A 15,999-nucleotide genomic window follows, 5' to 3' on the forward strand; every position below is an offset into this window, starting at 1 on the left:
CAGTGGGATTTTATACTGTGGTTTATGTACTGTGACCCATCTTGATGGCATATACAATAATTACACTACAATATCCAGCATACAACCTTTGCTTTATGTTTGGATATAGCTCTATATATTTAAATGCTTATCTTTCAATTCCAATATATTCTACTACTGAATTTATTGATATACTGGACCTCAGAGAGATTGTGATGCTGTATGAGATTATGTGTCCAATAATAGTATATACAATTTAAAAAACCCTCATAAATATCCTTAGAGAAAATCAAAAGTTGTAAAGTGATTAATTTATAGAAAGGAAGTACTGCTCCAGAAAGGTGAGAATTTTATGAAATAAAATTTCCATTCATGCTCAGATATATAGGAAACAAATTTTTAAATAATTTATATGTTCTCTAAAATAGCTTCTTAAATTGAGCAAATAAAGTATATTTTTCAAAAAAATAACATATATGATTATTATGACTCGTTCAGGTATGTTTACAGAAGAGTTATACCCAGTAATTGATCATATATCTTGAGTCTTTTAGGTTTATAAAACTGAATTAAAAATAAAATTTTCCTTCTTATGAAAACTGCATTGAAACCAACCTGAGAGGCTGTCACTCCTTTCTGAACTGTTGTGAGAGCTGGTGGTGCTGAAATCTTGTGACTGGTTGTGTGGCATTCTATTAGACAACCCTCAGCCAATCGGTAGTCAGGGATGTAAAGCAAAGCTAAGGGTTGAAGGGCAAAGGTCATAGTACCTTCTTGTGATTAGTTTATAGCACATGCACAACATGCAGTTAGCTCTTCATCAGTTTATAAGTAAGATGTATTAAATATTTAACCTAGTGTATTATATAGATAGTAGGATGCAGTGCAGATATACGAAACTGGCAAAAGATGAAATAAACTGAAATAGCATAATCCAATTAGTTGTATTTGTAAAGTTATAGAATACATGCAAGATACATTAAAGGAAGTGGGAACAGAAGAGGGCAAACCATAATTTTCTTCCCATGCAGAGAACATATTTATAAAAGAAAATTAAGAGCAAGAATCACCATTGTTGCCTTTGCCCTGATCTGGAAGAGAGTAACCAAATCCCATTAAGTCACTTTTCTGCTGAATTGAACTTTTCCACTGAGGATCTGGTAAATCAACTGCCAATTCATGGATGCTGTTGGAATGCAGTATTTGTGTTGTGGCATACGGAGTAGCTTGTGTTATTTGGCTGGAACTATTGTAACTAGTTTTGGTACTGAAGTCAATGCTGCTATAAATGGCTCCATCAGAAAGCATTGTGGCAGTTTTATCCCCTGGCATTGGAGGTAACACATCTGTGATGCAAACAGAGAAATGGAAGGAAAAACCAGAATTAGAAAGAAAAAAATACTAAGCTATCAAGGTTTTAATATGAAAAATAAATATATCATGCTGCACATTTGCTTTTCAGCTGAGACAGTTTCTATGAGCCAGTGAAGGGAAAATGATATACAGCCTATGCTTTTCTATCAGCATCTTTGACAAACTTTGCACTTGTCCTTCACATCTCACTGCTTAAAAGCCATATTTCCTCCATATCTTCAGCTGTGAAAATGAAGCTTGGAATATTTCTGTCCTGAACACTATTTCCAATTGTTCATTTTATGTCAGTGGCAATGACACTGTCGTGCTCAAGGGATATGATAAAAATCACAGAAGAAACAATCTCCTTGTATTTCTTCTCCTCCTCTCTGTCTTGCGAGCACTGAACAAACTACTAAATGAATACAGAGATATCTTCAGTTATTCTTCTGAAAGAGTCTTGGTCAATACTATTTTAATGTATTTGTTTTAAATTATCTGGAAAATTTTAAGAAGGCAAAATAAAAAAAATAAATTATTTTGGAATGTTTTCCTTTTTCCTTCATCTGATTGAGACTTGAAATATGCTAACACATAGTTACTTTAAATTTAATACTAGAAGATAAACTGATTTGATTCTTCATCAAAATTAGTGAAAGACAAAATCTTCATTATTATAAAATTAAGTGGGAAAATATTATTTATTCAAAATAATTACCACAATATTAATGTTTACCCTAATGCAGTTCAAAGTCTTTTTTATTTTTATTTCAATAAATGGCATAAATCAAATTCTCACATGGAAAAGTGAATAGCATAGTTAAGACCAATTTGTGAAAATTATATGCTTAGGAAAAGAAACGAAATACCCTGAAATACCATGACTTGTACAGTTTGACAACAGCATTTTTTAAAAACAGTATAATAGAAGAGCAACTATTAATTATTATCTGAATAGTCAAATTAAATATGAATTATGATTTTCATAGGTCAGCCAAAAGATAAATATAGAAATAATGAATCAGAAATCAAGTGTCCAAATTAAAAATAATATTCATTTGTAGAATTTTTATATCACAGACTCTGCAGACTCAATGAAGTTTAAAAGCTAATTCTTTATTCTGCTAGAGAGGGACCACCTTGAGCACACCTTCCACTTCTGAGAACCACTCACAGACAAATAGATGAATTGTATAGGTCAGTAATGGCAAATCTTTTTTTTATGGCATGCCAGAATTGTGTGCGCACACACTACTGCACCCCCCTGCGTGCCCACTCAATTCCTCACCCAAATGCGCATACGACCCCCCCCCCGTGCATGCACATGCACCTCTCCCCAGGCTACAGAGGCTTTCCTGAAGACTGGGGAGGGCAAAAATGCCCCCCAGAGGCCCTCTGGAAGTCAGAAATGGATTGTGGCCCATGGGGGCTGTTTTTTGCTCTCCAGCCTTCAGAGGCTTTCCTGAAACCATTTCCAGGTACTGGGGGTGTCTGGAAGGCTGGAAGAGGCCATTTTTGCTTCAGGAGATGGTGGTTGTGAGCCTCGGGGCTCCTGGGCAGCCCATGTGCACAGGGCGTTGGGCTGGCTCCAGTTGCAAAATGTCAGAAAATTCCCCATTTTGCAAGGCAGTTCCCAAAGAGAATGAAGCCAGTGCGGCACTTCTTCCAAAAGCTGAGGGCCAGGCTCCTTTTCCTGTCTCGGCTGTTGGAAGAGCACTGCATCTGTTTCATTCTCTTTGAGAGCCAGCTTGCTTGCCGCAGCACGACGTGAGCATTGCCGAAGAGAAATCAGTGAGGGGGAGAAGAAAACAAACTTCTGCTAGGGATGCCTTCTCCCTCCCCCTGATTTCTCCCTGGCAGCACTCACCTAGCACGGCAGCAAGTGGTCCGTGTGTGTATGTGTATGTGTGTTATATGTCTAAGGGACACTGGATGGGACCAATCAGCTGGGAGGCTGGCAGAGAAGTCTTGATTTCCCCACTGCCATGGCTCTCAGAGGAAGGAGGCAAGAATGCTGGCTGGCACTTGCTTCTCTTACTCACCATTGCCACCCCTGCAGGACGGAGCATTTCCACCCCTCCCTACTGGCTGCAGCCCAGGGCCTGCCTGCCCTGCTTAGCTAGCCAGGCTGGGAAAGCAGCAAGGCAGCAAGCGGCAATGAGCATTAAGGGAAGTGAGCACCGGCCAGTATCAGCCAGGGAGAAATCAGGGGGAGAGGGAGAAAGCCCTCACTGTCCCTAGCAGAAGTTTGTTTTCTTCTCCCCTTCCGCTGATTCCTCCATGGCAGCGCTCGCCTCACGCCAGGGCAACGCGGTGTGTGTTTGTGTGTGTGTGTAACAGAGGATGGATGGGGCCGATCAGCTGGGGAAACCAAGACTTCTTTGCCAGCCTCCCAGCTGATTGGTCACATCCATCCCCCCTTACACACACACACACACACACACACACACAGAACTTGTTGCTGTACAAGGCAAGCGTTGGCAGGGAGAAATCAGGGGGAGAGGGAGAAAGCATCCCTACCAGAAATTTGTTTTCTTCTCCCCCTCCAGCTGATTTCTCCTCGGCAATGCTCGTCTCATGCCGCGGCAAGCAAGGTGTCTCTCAAAGAGAATGAGAGTAGCGACGGCTGTTTTGCTGCTGCTTCCAGCCGGGATATATTATGCCAGGCCCTCAGTGGCATCCCGGTACCGGGGGCAAAAAAGTGGTGATGGCAAGGACAGGTGGGCCCAGGCTTTCCTTCCTCCCCCCTAGCAGGCTTCTTGCACAGCTTCAGCCCGCGACTCTGATGAGAATCCGCGATCCAGAGTGCTGCCGCTTTCAGCTGGGATATATTCTGCCAGGCCCTCAACTTGATTCTCCTCCGCTAGCATCCTGGCTGGAAGCAGCAGTGCAATAGCTGGCTGGGGAAGGGACGAAGGGATGGCGGCCACTCGTTCTCGCCACCACCACTGGTAACCTGGTAATGGCGACTGTTATTCTGCTGCTTCCAGCCAGGACACTGGATGAGCTGCTGGCAGGGAGGCAAGCTACCTGCATAAAGACGCTGCTGAGGGCCTGGCTCGCTGACATGGGAGCAATTGCGGTGGCTGCCCAGTCGCTCCTGCCCTTTCCTGTGGCTGCCACTGCCACTGCTTTTCTGGGGCACCCGATCCGGCCAGGCACTCCAGACCGTGGATGCACGTCACTGCGGTGGGCTGGAGTTGTGCAAGTAGCCCGCTCTGGGGGGAGGGGGAAGGCCTTGCCTGTCCTTGCCGCTGCTTCTCCCTCACCCCCGGCGGCTGTCACAGTGCTGATTCTGGCTGGTGTGGGAGTGGCTGCAGTGGCCGGCCAGCCGCTCCTGCTCTTCCCCTTGTGGCTGTCGCTGCTTTTCTGGGGTGCCCGAGCCAGCCAGGCACTTCGGACCGCAGATGAGCCATGGGGTGGTGGGACCAAGCAAGAAGCCCGCTCGGGCGGGGAGGGAGTGACGTCCCGACCACAGCTCTCCTTTGCTAAGAAGTGATGGCCCCTCTCCATGTCTTTTGGCACTTGCAGCCGTTGTTCTTCCTGTTGCTGGTTTTTACGTGTGCATGCATGCGAGGAACCAGATCACCAAATGGCCAACACACATGTGCACCCTGGAAACAAAAAGATCATTTTCCTGGAGTACACATGTACACCGGGTGGCTTCTCTTCTGCTTTCTGGCATGCCAATGCACACGAAAACCGTCTGGCTGCTGCACCCAAACCTGGAAGAGCAACTGGTGATGGCTCCACGTGCTAAGAGAAATGGCTCTTTGTGCCATAGGTTCACCATCACGGGTATAGGTTCAAAGAAAAGAATGATCAGGGGACTATAAAGAATGACTGAATGAACTGGGAATATTTGAATCTGAGAAGAATGAAGAAGGATATGTTTGCACTTTTCAAGGACCAGAAAGATGTTACCAGAAGAATATGAAGAGCTACTCCCACTTGTTCCAGACTGCAGGGTTTTAATTGATTTAAGTTTTAGAAAGGCAGAAATGTTAATTTTTTTTAAAAAAAATAGCATTTTAATAGTGCAGTCAATTACTTATACTTTAATTCAGATTCTTGCCCTGAATTGGTTAGAGTAGAATGCTAAAGCCAGGTTGCTGATTGGGATACTCCATTGTTAGTTTTATACCTATTTAAAGTGATTGCACTGACTTTCAATTAAATAATGATTTCTGTTTATGCTTTTGTTTATGATATGTAAGGTCATAATCTAACTGGAACTGATGGGCTTGGAACCAGGATATCTTGTATCTGTTGCTATATATTTAGTCAAACAATGGGATTATTGCAAGAGTTTTGATTTATATGTTTAGAACTACAGATTTCAGATGGCTAAACTGAGTGGCTGTGGATTTTCGGGAATTTTGGATGTCAGATGTTCTGGGTTTGGTTCTGAATGAAACTACCACTTCAAACAGAGCTGTTGTGTGATTTTGGGGTTATACTAAATTCATAGATCATGCCTGAAGAGCCATGGCTTGGACCATCTTACTCATGGTCATCTTTTGTTTATTTGTTTTTTAAATTTGTATACAATGTGATTCCCTGTGACTGAGATTAGGGTTGGCTGAGATTGGGACTGTCCTTGATGACAATTCATTACGTACTTTGTAAGCTGCCCTAGATGGCAGTGGATTTCTAGATGGAATTCAAGAGGCTGGCTATCACCTTTAAAGGTCTTCATGGCACAGGGCGATCACTTTGATGAGCTGAGGTGGTGTAGTGGTTAGAGTGCAGCACTGCAGGCTACTTCAGCTGACTGCAGTTCAGCAGTTCGGCTGTTCAAATCTCACCGGCTCAAGGTTGAATCAGCCTTCCATCCTTCCGAGGTGGGTAAAATGAGGACCTGGATTGTTGGGGGCAATACGCTAACTCTGTAAACCGCTTAGAGAGGGCTGAAAGCCCTATGAAGCAGTATATAAGTCTAACTGCTATTGCTATTGTCTCTGATTATCTTTGCCAATCTAATAAGATTTGACAGGGTAGGTATTTTCCAGATTCTGTCATTTTAGCAATATCATTTGGTGGGATACAGGAGACCTACCTTCTCTATCACAACCATGCCCCAATGATCTGAAGGGTTTGCCTTCTGTAAAGCCTTGATGAGCCATTTTATTTCTCCCCACCCCTCTCCACACATCAGAAGCTTTTTATGTTTTTCAAACACATCCAGATAGTTTGCTTTTAATTGATTAATTATTTAACCATTTTATTATACTTTATTTTAACAATATTATAGTTTTAATTGTATGTCATCCTGAGCTTATGTAAGGAGAGCCATTATAAAATTGCCTAAATTAATAAATATTTTATTTTGTAATCCTCTTGATGATATAGAAAGCTTTTGTATAAACATATAGTGTAACAATATATCATTACTGGTACTTTTTATTTTCATTGTTTATACTTCCATCATCATTTTTTCTAACAAACATGTTGGATAAAGAAACAATGTATCTTGCCATAAACATCCTACATGTTAAGAAATTGGAAAATGTACCTCCACGACCAAAATTCCCAAGATCACTTGGTCCGTTGGTACTGTTGTTAACAGGAAGGCTGGTAGCAGGCCAAGAATCCGCAAGCCAAGGATAACTTGGATCACTTGCATTTAACAAGCCTGGCCGACTAAAGAAATCCAGTAATAAAGTGTTATTGTGAGAAATCTATGCAATTGTAATAAACACATTTAATTTGCTCCACAAATTGTTGTAACAATTCTATGAAATTTGTAAAGTAATTTTATATTAAAATGGTAAATTCTGTGCACTTAAAAATCTTTAAAGTAAACTTGGATTCTGTATAAACCTGACACATTGCCTGTAGAAACTGGTGGCATACCCACACACAGTTTGCTGTAATCCCTAGGAATTCTATTGTCTGGGCTGAAAAGAAGGAATAGGCTGTACCACTGAAAGATCCTAAGCTAGGAAGAAATGAAATTACTACCTCAAGGGAATAATCATTCAAAGTGACTGTTCTATATCAACCATTTCCAGTCCTCTGGTGACTATTTTTTCACTTCCTGCATACCAAATGTATGTCTGTTATCTAGAAGATGCTAGATTTTCCTCTGAGTGCTCTTGCATGAATTTAAAAGCAAGCAAGTTTAAAATTGGATTAATGGAAAATTCAAGGCAGCAATTCTACCTATCGCAACAGACTTCCATGTGTTTATTTTCAGTTTTGTAAACTCCTGAAGACAGAATATGTATTGACTGAAACAAATGGATGAGATATACACTAGGTTTAATATAAAACTCAAGATATACACTAGGTTTAATCTTGTTCTTAAAATTTGGTAAGATAAATAAAGATGGAGAGAAAATATGAAGCAAATATATTGAGAGTATATTTATTAACATTTTTAAAAGCAAAAAGTAACAGTGGGAATCAGAATTTTGTATTAAGTCTTTCATCAGATGTTTGTACATTACATTTATGACAGTATATTTTTTTTCTTGCACCCCCAATAATCCCTTTTGTATAATTTCAGAGAGAAATATGGGTTTCCATAGAAACGGCAATAAGACCATCACACAGCTTGCTTCTCATTTATGTACTCTCATTAGACTTAATCCCTTTTTTGCTAAAATATTGATTCAATGGGAGATGGGAAGTTATTACCAGATCCTAATTACAGACTTCATATTGGCACTGAGAAAATATATGGGTCGGTTATCAACTTTTATCAATTTCAATTGAGTGGCCAAAGTTGTAGAATCTAGTCCTATCAATTTACAATTTATTCATCTTCTGTGAATCATTTATTTTGTGAACGATTGTGTGTAATTGTTCATTCACTACAATTTAATGGAAGCCAATAAGGTCTCTTAAACAACAGCAACTTCATTTACTAATGCCTAATTAATGCAACAACTATCCTGAAAACAAATGAATACATTCCTTCTGATATTTTCTACTAATTTCTTCTTGGGCATCTGGGAGTTATCAAACATCTGGGCTTGATTTCTTTAAGTGTACAGCAGATCATTAAAAACCAGTTTAATCCTTTTAATTCCTCCTAGAATTGCTACTTACATCTGATCGTCTCTCTCTGTCGCTAGCTCCTACAAAAAAAAATTAAACGAGCTAAACATATGAGAAATTCAAAAAAGCTATGATCTGTAAATTACAAGTATACCTTCCATTGCTCATAAGTCCTCCATCTCCTCTTTGAAAAGTGACTGGTTTGTGTTTCAAATAGAAAAAAAGGGGGAAAAGTGCATTAGTATTTTATACTGAGTGAAATTAATATGTAGATAATTCATAAAGTCAAAGGCCTATACTCCACCTACCTGAAGATTATATTTTAAATGAGATAACAAAGTATAAGGATAGCAAAAGCCAATGTAATTTCTATTTCCTCAGCATAATGTGTGTGTTAATTTAAGTTATTCTCTTTCAGTGACATGCTCAAAGGATAATTTATTTTGGATTTCTTGTCATTATGGAGTTTATTGCAATTTTCTAAAATCAACTGACTTTTGACTTATAACACACTGAGCCCAAAGCCACTGAAATTGTGCAGGTCTCTTAAAACCTTTACCTTTATTTCTCTAGCTAAATTAAAATGAAACTACACACTCTAACATGCTACTGCTTAATGAAATAATAATGATGTTATAGTTATAATCATGTCATCACAAAAAAAGTTAGACGTGAAAAACATGTTAAAACTGAAAACAGAAAAAAATTGTTTCAGTTTTTCACAAAAAACTACTTGTTTCACAAAAGTTTCACAGCAAATGCTTCATTTTTCATGCTGTATTATCTTTATTACATAATTGTGTAAATTGATAATGTAATTAAGACTACATCATAAGCCCATTTTAAATCAGCTCAGTAAATAGTCACAACAGTCCAATCACAATGTTCTCAGCAAAGTAGCTGTTAGCTATTAAAATCCAATATTTAGGAAATTATTTTCCTTAAATGACAATCCAGGAGACTTTGCATTTGGCTCTGGAAATCATATATGTCTGGAAGAACGCACCCAAAATTTCTGTGCCAGTTGCTAAAGAGTAAATATGACTTCAGACACTTTGAAGCCAATAGCAAGAGCAGCAGCTGAAAAGAGGCAAAATGGATTGACTCAGGTTGACTCAGTCTTCCAGCCTTCCGAGGTCAGTAAAATGAGGACGTAGATCATTGGGGGCAAAATGCTGACTCTTTAACCTTTTAGAGAGGGCTGTAATGCACTGTGAAGGAATATATAAGTCTAAGTGCTATGACTATTTCTGTTATATCCATTTACTACAGTGTTATGCAATAGATTAGGCTGATTCAAATTCAATATCTATTAAATATTTCTATTAGCGCAGCACAATTTACATTCAGATGTAGTGTGGCTACCTTGTAGAAGTGGAATTCATAGACATATGTTGAAACTCTCTATGTATGATTTTTTACCATATACATTCCCATTAATATATAAATATTGCTCAGAAACATTGATAAATAATAATACATAAATAATAATAATACATTTTAACATAGGCTATTTTTTTTCTTTTTTTCCTGCAATATCACTCATACCACAATCACAGTCAAACAATTATAATGATTCAAGACTGAAATATTATCACTGTAGTTATTAGAATATAAAAAAATATCTACACCTTCTGGGGAAAAACTACATTCATGTTATCAGTTCGACAAGTGGCTTCATGATATCCATTTAATACCAGTAAGAACAAAGGAGGTCCCTTTAGGACACCTCACAGAATAAATTTAATGGATGATTAATTGCCTATCACCACTGAGTAAACAATAATTGATGCTTAAGGATCAATATAGATATACTTCATGTTAAAATGGTATGCTGTACCCATTGGGAAATTAATCCATATTCAGGTTAAATATTGCTTCTTATTATATTGTCAGTGATAATCATTAGATACATTAGATTGAATGGATGCTTTACAATATGCAAGAAAAATATTTATGAGGTTATATTTTTATATTTTTTAATTCCAAAACTATGTGACTATAACAGTGTTAGATCCTCCCTCACCCCTTTTTGCTACTTCTTGTTTACAAAATATTATGGAAGTCAAAATAATATCTAACCTACTTTAGCTAAATTTATAAACATAATCTGCAAGTTTTTATTATGAATTTGATTTACACTACTTATTATTGGAATTTAATAGACTGATTTCAAGACAGCATTTTTGGTTAAAAAATAACATAGATATGGTCTAGTTCATTTATAGTTTTTCATAACTTTCTACTTTGAAAAGAATTAACTGGCTTTCACATTTATAGCAAGAATTTCAGTTAAAAATACCCTTATATTAAATGATCACAATTTCTGCAAATATGTGCTGTCTTTCCAAGCTTAATACAAAACTCTTCAGAGGTTAAATGGGAAAAAAAAGTTTATTATCTACTCAAAACTACAGCTACCACAATTAATATATTTCCAAAGCAATTCAAATTATACTTACACATATCTTTACATACTATTAAGAATGTACAAATAGTTCTTTTTAACTTTACTTAATTATGAACATTATGTCTATTTTTTTAATAACAATCAACATTATGTACGAAAAGACAAGGATATGGAGCTATGAGAACTGGAACATAGAACTAATTGAAACATAATGGCTCTAAATAGAAGCATAGAATATAATCAGAAAGTTAAAGGTGTGGAATACACAGTGGGATTGATTATTTTTTTTAAGTATCGGCGATCATTATGACAAGTAGAATATGAGATAGCTACAAATATTCTGTAAACAATTGGACTTATGTGCTAAGTAAAGCCGATTTTTTTTCTAAATTTATGATGTTCCTGATGAAAGAAAACTTGCATTTCTTTATTATCCTCATGTACTGGTAACTGTCTACAAATAATTATTAAATAGGAAATTTCTTCTGGATATATATCCTATAATTTAGTATTTATCCAAATTCAAATTTATTTCAATAAAATTTAATTGACAGTGTGTTGAGTCTTTGAAAGTGTCCATATAATCCTACTCATTGAAATTGCTTTATTCCTGTGCCTTCTGTATCCCGTTTTCAAGAATTTGGAATAGTTTCTATGGAAGCACATATAATTCACCTGAATATTTTTGGAACCCACCTACAAAAATTATTGGACATATGTCCTAAAAACTAATTTTAAACAAGAAAATGACAAAGAAAGTGGCTGGTATGATGAATTAAGCACCATGTTAGATGTTTCTATCTGTTGTTTTCTGTGATTTCTAGAAACATAGATTAAGGGTAAACTGTTAAATACTGTAGAATATATATTATGCATAAAGATTATTACCATGCAAGCAGATTTTATTAATCTGAATTCAACTAAATTTAATAGAAGTAATAATATCATGAAGATAAAAAAGGAGATAGAGTATATCTTGTTACCATTATTCTACTTATGTACCTATAGTATTTGCACAAAAAATGTTCAATTTGTATTGCCTTACATAGATGTTAAAATGCTGAAGAGTAATCATCATTTTTAACATAGAATTAGACTTTAAAAAATGAAATAGAAATTTTAAAACCAGAACAGGGAAATTAGACTTCTTGAAATATTATGTTATTAGGAGTTTGTTCAACAAATAAGATGGTTAAGCAATCATTGTTAATATGAGATTTGGGGATGGCACCTCCAAATGCCCCATATAATTAAATCTTTCACAGTTAAAATGGAGAAAGCAGAAAATAAAGTCATACATGGATGGAAATATTTACAATATCATCTGGCAAGTTTAACCTAACATTAATACTGGCTAGGGTAGAAAAAAAAATTAAACACTCTGAGCTGACATTTCAAGGCAAAAGAGCTTTGTGAAAGGCTATCTCCAGTAGGCCACATTTTCCAACTACAAATAAAAACTTCAATGCTGCCAGCCGTCTCATTCCTTTTTCTGATAAGCTTTTCCTCAAATGTGAATATAGACTAATCCTCTTTTAATAAGTATTACCTCAGAAAAGATAATCAATGTTGAAAATTTTACCAAAACTTCTGCTTGTGTGGATGATTCTGTTAAACAAATTATATTAATCTACACTATTAGTAAATATTTAGCTATTCCTTTTTACTTTGAATTTAAATTAATTTATTACTTGCATCAGAATGTTTAATTTCCAGAAGGGTGCATACCTATTGTTTGTAAACAAAGATGTAATTTTAATTCAGATTGACATAGTCATAACACACTTCTTGATTTCTTGAAAATGGATGTATTAATAAATTCAGAACATATAGGAATTAATTCTCATCTTTCAGTAGATATCCACTGCATATATAAAAAGACATAATGCTTATATTCTGTTTTCCATGTTACAGATACAAAACATCCAGAAAAAGAAATACCATATTCTTTTTCAGTCCTACTGGCTTTGAACAATAATTTTATTTAAGTAAAGTTAATTTCATCTTGGCTATGGGATGATTTTAACACAACCATTAATAACTTTGTGGATGCACTGAGACAAGAGGGCAATAATTTGCAAGTGGATAAGATATTGTTCTGCATTCCCAACATAATCCACAGGTCAATGATTTTCTAATGTACTCCAATTCAAGTATAATCCAGGTGTATAATTCCTACTTAATTACTTCAGGTTCTGCAAAGATATTGAGTGCCCACATAAGGATTTTGGATAACTGGACATATGCCTGTAGTATAGCAGTGTAGTAGAACTTTGGAATTTTGCTATAATGGTTTTTGTAGGGTAAAACGCCTTTTGTATTCTAAGATTGAAAAGATAGATAAATCAATTTTTAAAACTTAAATGTATACTAGATATCTACATCAACCAATATAACATCATAAATCTGGATGTGAGGAGAGATTAAACTTTATTTCCATAAGACAGAGCCTCCACTGCAGACAAGATATTCTTGATGAATACCTGATTATGTATGATCCTTGTTTCTCTGCTATTATTTTGTTCACCTGCCTTTTTTGGTAAGTGAGAATAAGAAAAATATTATGAATTGAATCCCTACATGTCAGGCTCCTCATGCAGAACAACTTGTTCATATATAATACAAAATAAACTACTATTTTGATAAACAGTATATTAGCACCACACTGGATGTACGAATGAAGAAAACTATATTATTATATTATTATTATTACAATTGTATCACAGTGGACAGTTGTTTCGCCGGATTTGGCATTGGTTACTAGTCGGCCCCACCCGGGGGCCTAGGATGTCGTAACGTATTTTCGTAATATGCGTGCAGATCCAAGCAGTGCGGCTTTTTGCATTTGACTGATGGTGATTTTGTCAATTTTTAACTGTTTTAAATGTAATTCCAGTGCTTTTGGAATAGCACCCAATGTGCCAATTACCACTGGAATTACCACTGCTGGTTTGTGCCATAGTCGTTGAATTTCGATTTTTAAGTCCTGGTATTTTGCGGTTTTTTCATGTTCCTTCTCGGCGACCCTGCTATCCCTGGTATTGCGATGTCTATGATTATGACCTTATTTTTTCAACCAGTGTGATGTCTGGTGTATTATGCGCCAGTATTTTGTCTGTTTGTATACGGAAATCCCACAAGATCTTGACCATCTGATTTTCGGTGACTTTTTCAGGCTGATGTTCCCACCAGTTTGTTGCTGTTTTAATATTAAAATTTTTGCACAAATTCCAATGGATCATTTGCACTACTGAATTGTGCCGCAATTTATAATCAGTCTGTGCGATTTTTTTACAGCAGCTAAGTATTATTATTATTATTATTATTATTATTATTATTATTGGTTGCATAGTCAGCCCCTGAGTTTAGTGTGGATGTGGCATTTTTGTACATCTATTGAGGCTTTCCCAAGGACAGTGGATAGGCAGATGTTATTGTTTAATAATATAAAAGGTATCACCACAGGATGTAAATTGTTTATTATTATGGTCTGTACAATCGCAAGATGTTTATTATCATTAATTGCCCAATTATCAGATATTTAAACTGGATTTGGCATTTTTATACTTATTGAGTCCTTACCAAGGACCTGGGGTAATGTATGTCACATTGTTTGACAATATTAAGGGTACTGTCACAGGATGTAAACTGATCCAAGTAAAGCTGTCTTTTGCAACAGATGATTTATCAGTGCCAATGGTTTTCAACTGGTAATCCAGATATGTTAGAATTGTATTTTGCCAGAGTCATTCTATTTCTATTTGCAGTTCTTTGTATTTTGTTACCTTCTCCAGTTTTTTCTTTTCTATTCTGCTGCCTCTTAATAGTACTTTTTAAGCTGTAAGTTCCTACCAATTTTTCATTCCTGGAAGATAATTTTTACAGATGATCCAGTGAATCATTTTGTTGAATGTATTATTTTGTTGTTTATAATCAATTTGCGTGATCTTCCTGCATGAGCTAAGTATATGAACTACTATCATTTGATGATTTTTGAATTCTGGCCTTGATTGCATTAGTTTGAACTGTTTGGTCTTGAGCAGGCAAAAGCAAGTATAGTTTCTTTTTTTTAATGCTTCAGTTGTGACCAGTTTCTAGGTATTGTTTTATCTATTTTCCTCTCCTTCCTTTATATACCAAGCCAGTGCATACATCTCCAAAAATGTGTTTGACATGAAATAAACCCTTACCTGCACTTCTGCAGGATAGATACAATCCATAATATCACTATGGAGATACATAGTGAATAGTCATCATTTTTTTTGTTTTTCAGTGCAAACTGTCTAGTTCAGCTTGTGTGCAATTAATAATTCCAGTAATATATAGTTTCACAAATATAGTCCAGGTATTGATGACTTGGATGATCTTTCTAGTTTGGATTTATGGGCTAGAATGTTCATGATAGTATCAAGTATCCAGTTTTCCTACTGGGATTATTCCCTTCTTGAAATGTATTTGCATTCAACTTTGAGGGTGGACTTTTATTTTGATACAGAATATGTCTACAATTAGAGAACTAATTCCAGATCCTGAAGCTGTCCCAATGAAATAAACTTGTCCTTTTGATCAATATTATTTCTTAAACAGTTGGCATTTATCCATCTTGAAGAAGTCTATTTTCCATTGTGAATTCATAAGGTTTTTTGATAAATAATACTGCAATGACAGATAATACTATTTTCTTGCTAGGTATGTTTCTAAACTATATTCTCTTTCTCCAAACAAGCAGTCAGAAAACCTTAGCACAGACAGTCAAATGTTTTCATGGTTTATTGTGGACTATTAAAGGGAGTCATATGGTTAACATCTTTACCCTGGACATTACATGCTGTGAGGTTTTGGCCACTATCAGTAAGCACTTGTGATCTCCTGCTGAGGTTTGCAAGAGACACAAGTAAAACAAGACATAAGTGAGTTATCAAAGCTGAAAGAAGAGAGAGAGAGGGAGAAAGGGAGAGAGAGATGGAGCTCTCAGAGACATCAGAAACAACTCAATAGCTAAATTTAGAATGAAGAAATTGAAAAAGTTGTTGTAAAAGCTGGTTTGGTAAAAGTTAAGGACATAAGCAAATTAAAATTAGTTTTTTATGAAGTTAAATAAAAAGTAACTCAATAACTACTTATGTTATTATTTTATTAAAATGCATTCAAAACAAGTGAAATAACCACAGATGTATTATCCACTTCTATGTACTATAAATACCACTCTATATTATTATACAGAATTAACTAGTGAAGTCAGTCATTAGACC

At 36.2% G+C, this 15,999-nt stretch overlaps 1 protein-coding gene across 1 annotated transcript in view; it reads right to left on the reverse strand.

The window, feature by feature from the left end:
* ROBO2 (roundabout guidance receptor 2) overlaps positions 1 to 15,999 on the reverse strand; it is a 372,890-nt gene that overhangs the window by 30,462 nt on the left and 326,429 nt on the right. The window contains 3 exon segments of the mRNA XM_032220136.1: positions 1,050 to 1,325; positions 6,848 to 6,975; positions 8,492 to 8,534. Coding sequence (XP_032076027.1) covers positions 1,050 to 1,325; positions 6,848 to 6,975; positions 8,492 to 8,534 — 447 coding nt within the window.

The sequence above is a fragment of the Thamnophis elegans genome, chromosome 6, assembly GCF_009769535.1.
Source record: "Thamnophis elegans isolate rThaEle1 chromosome 6, rThaEle1.pri, whole genome shotgun sequence".
Taxonomy (NCBI): Eukaryota; Metazoa; Chordata; class Lepidosauria; order Squamata; family Colubridae; genus Thamnophis; species Thamnophis elegans.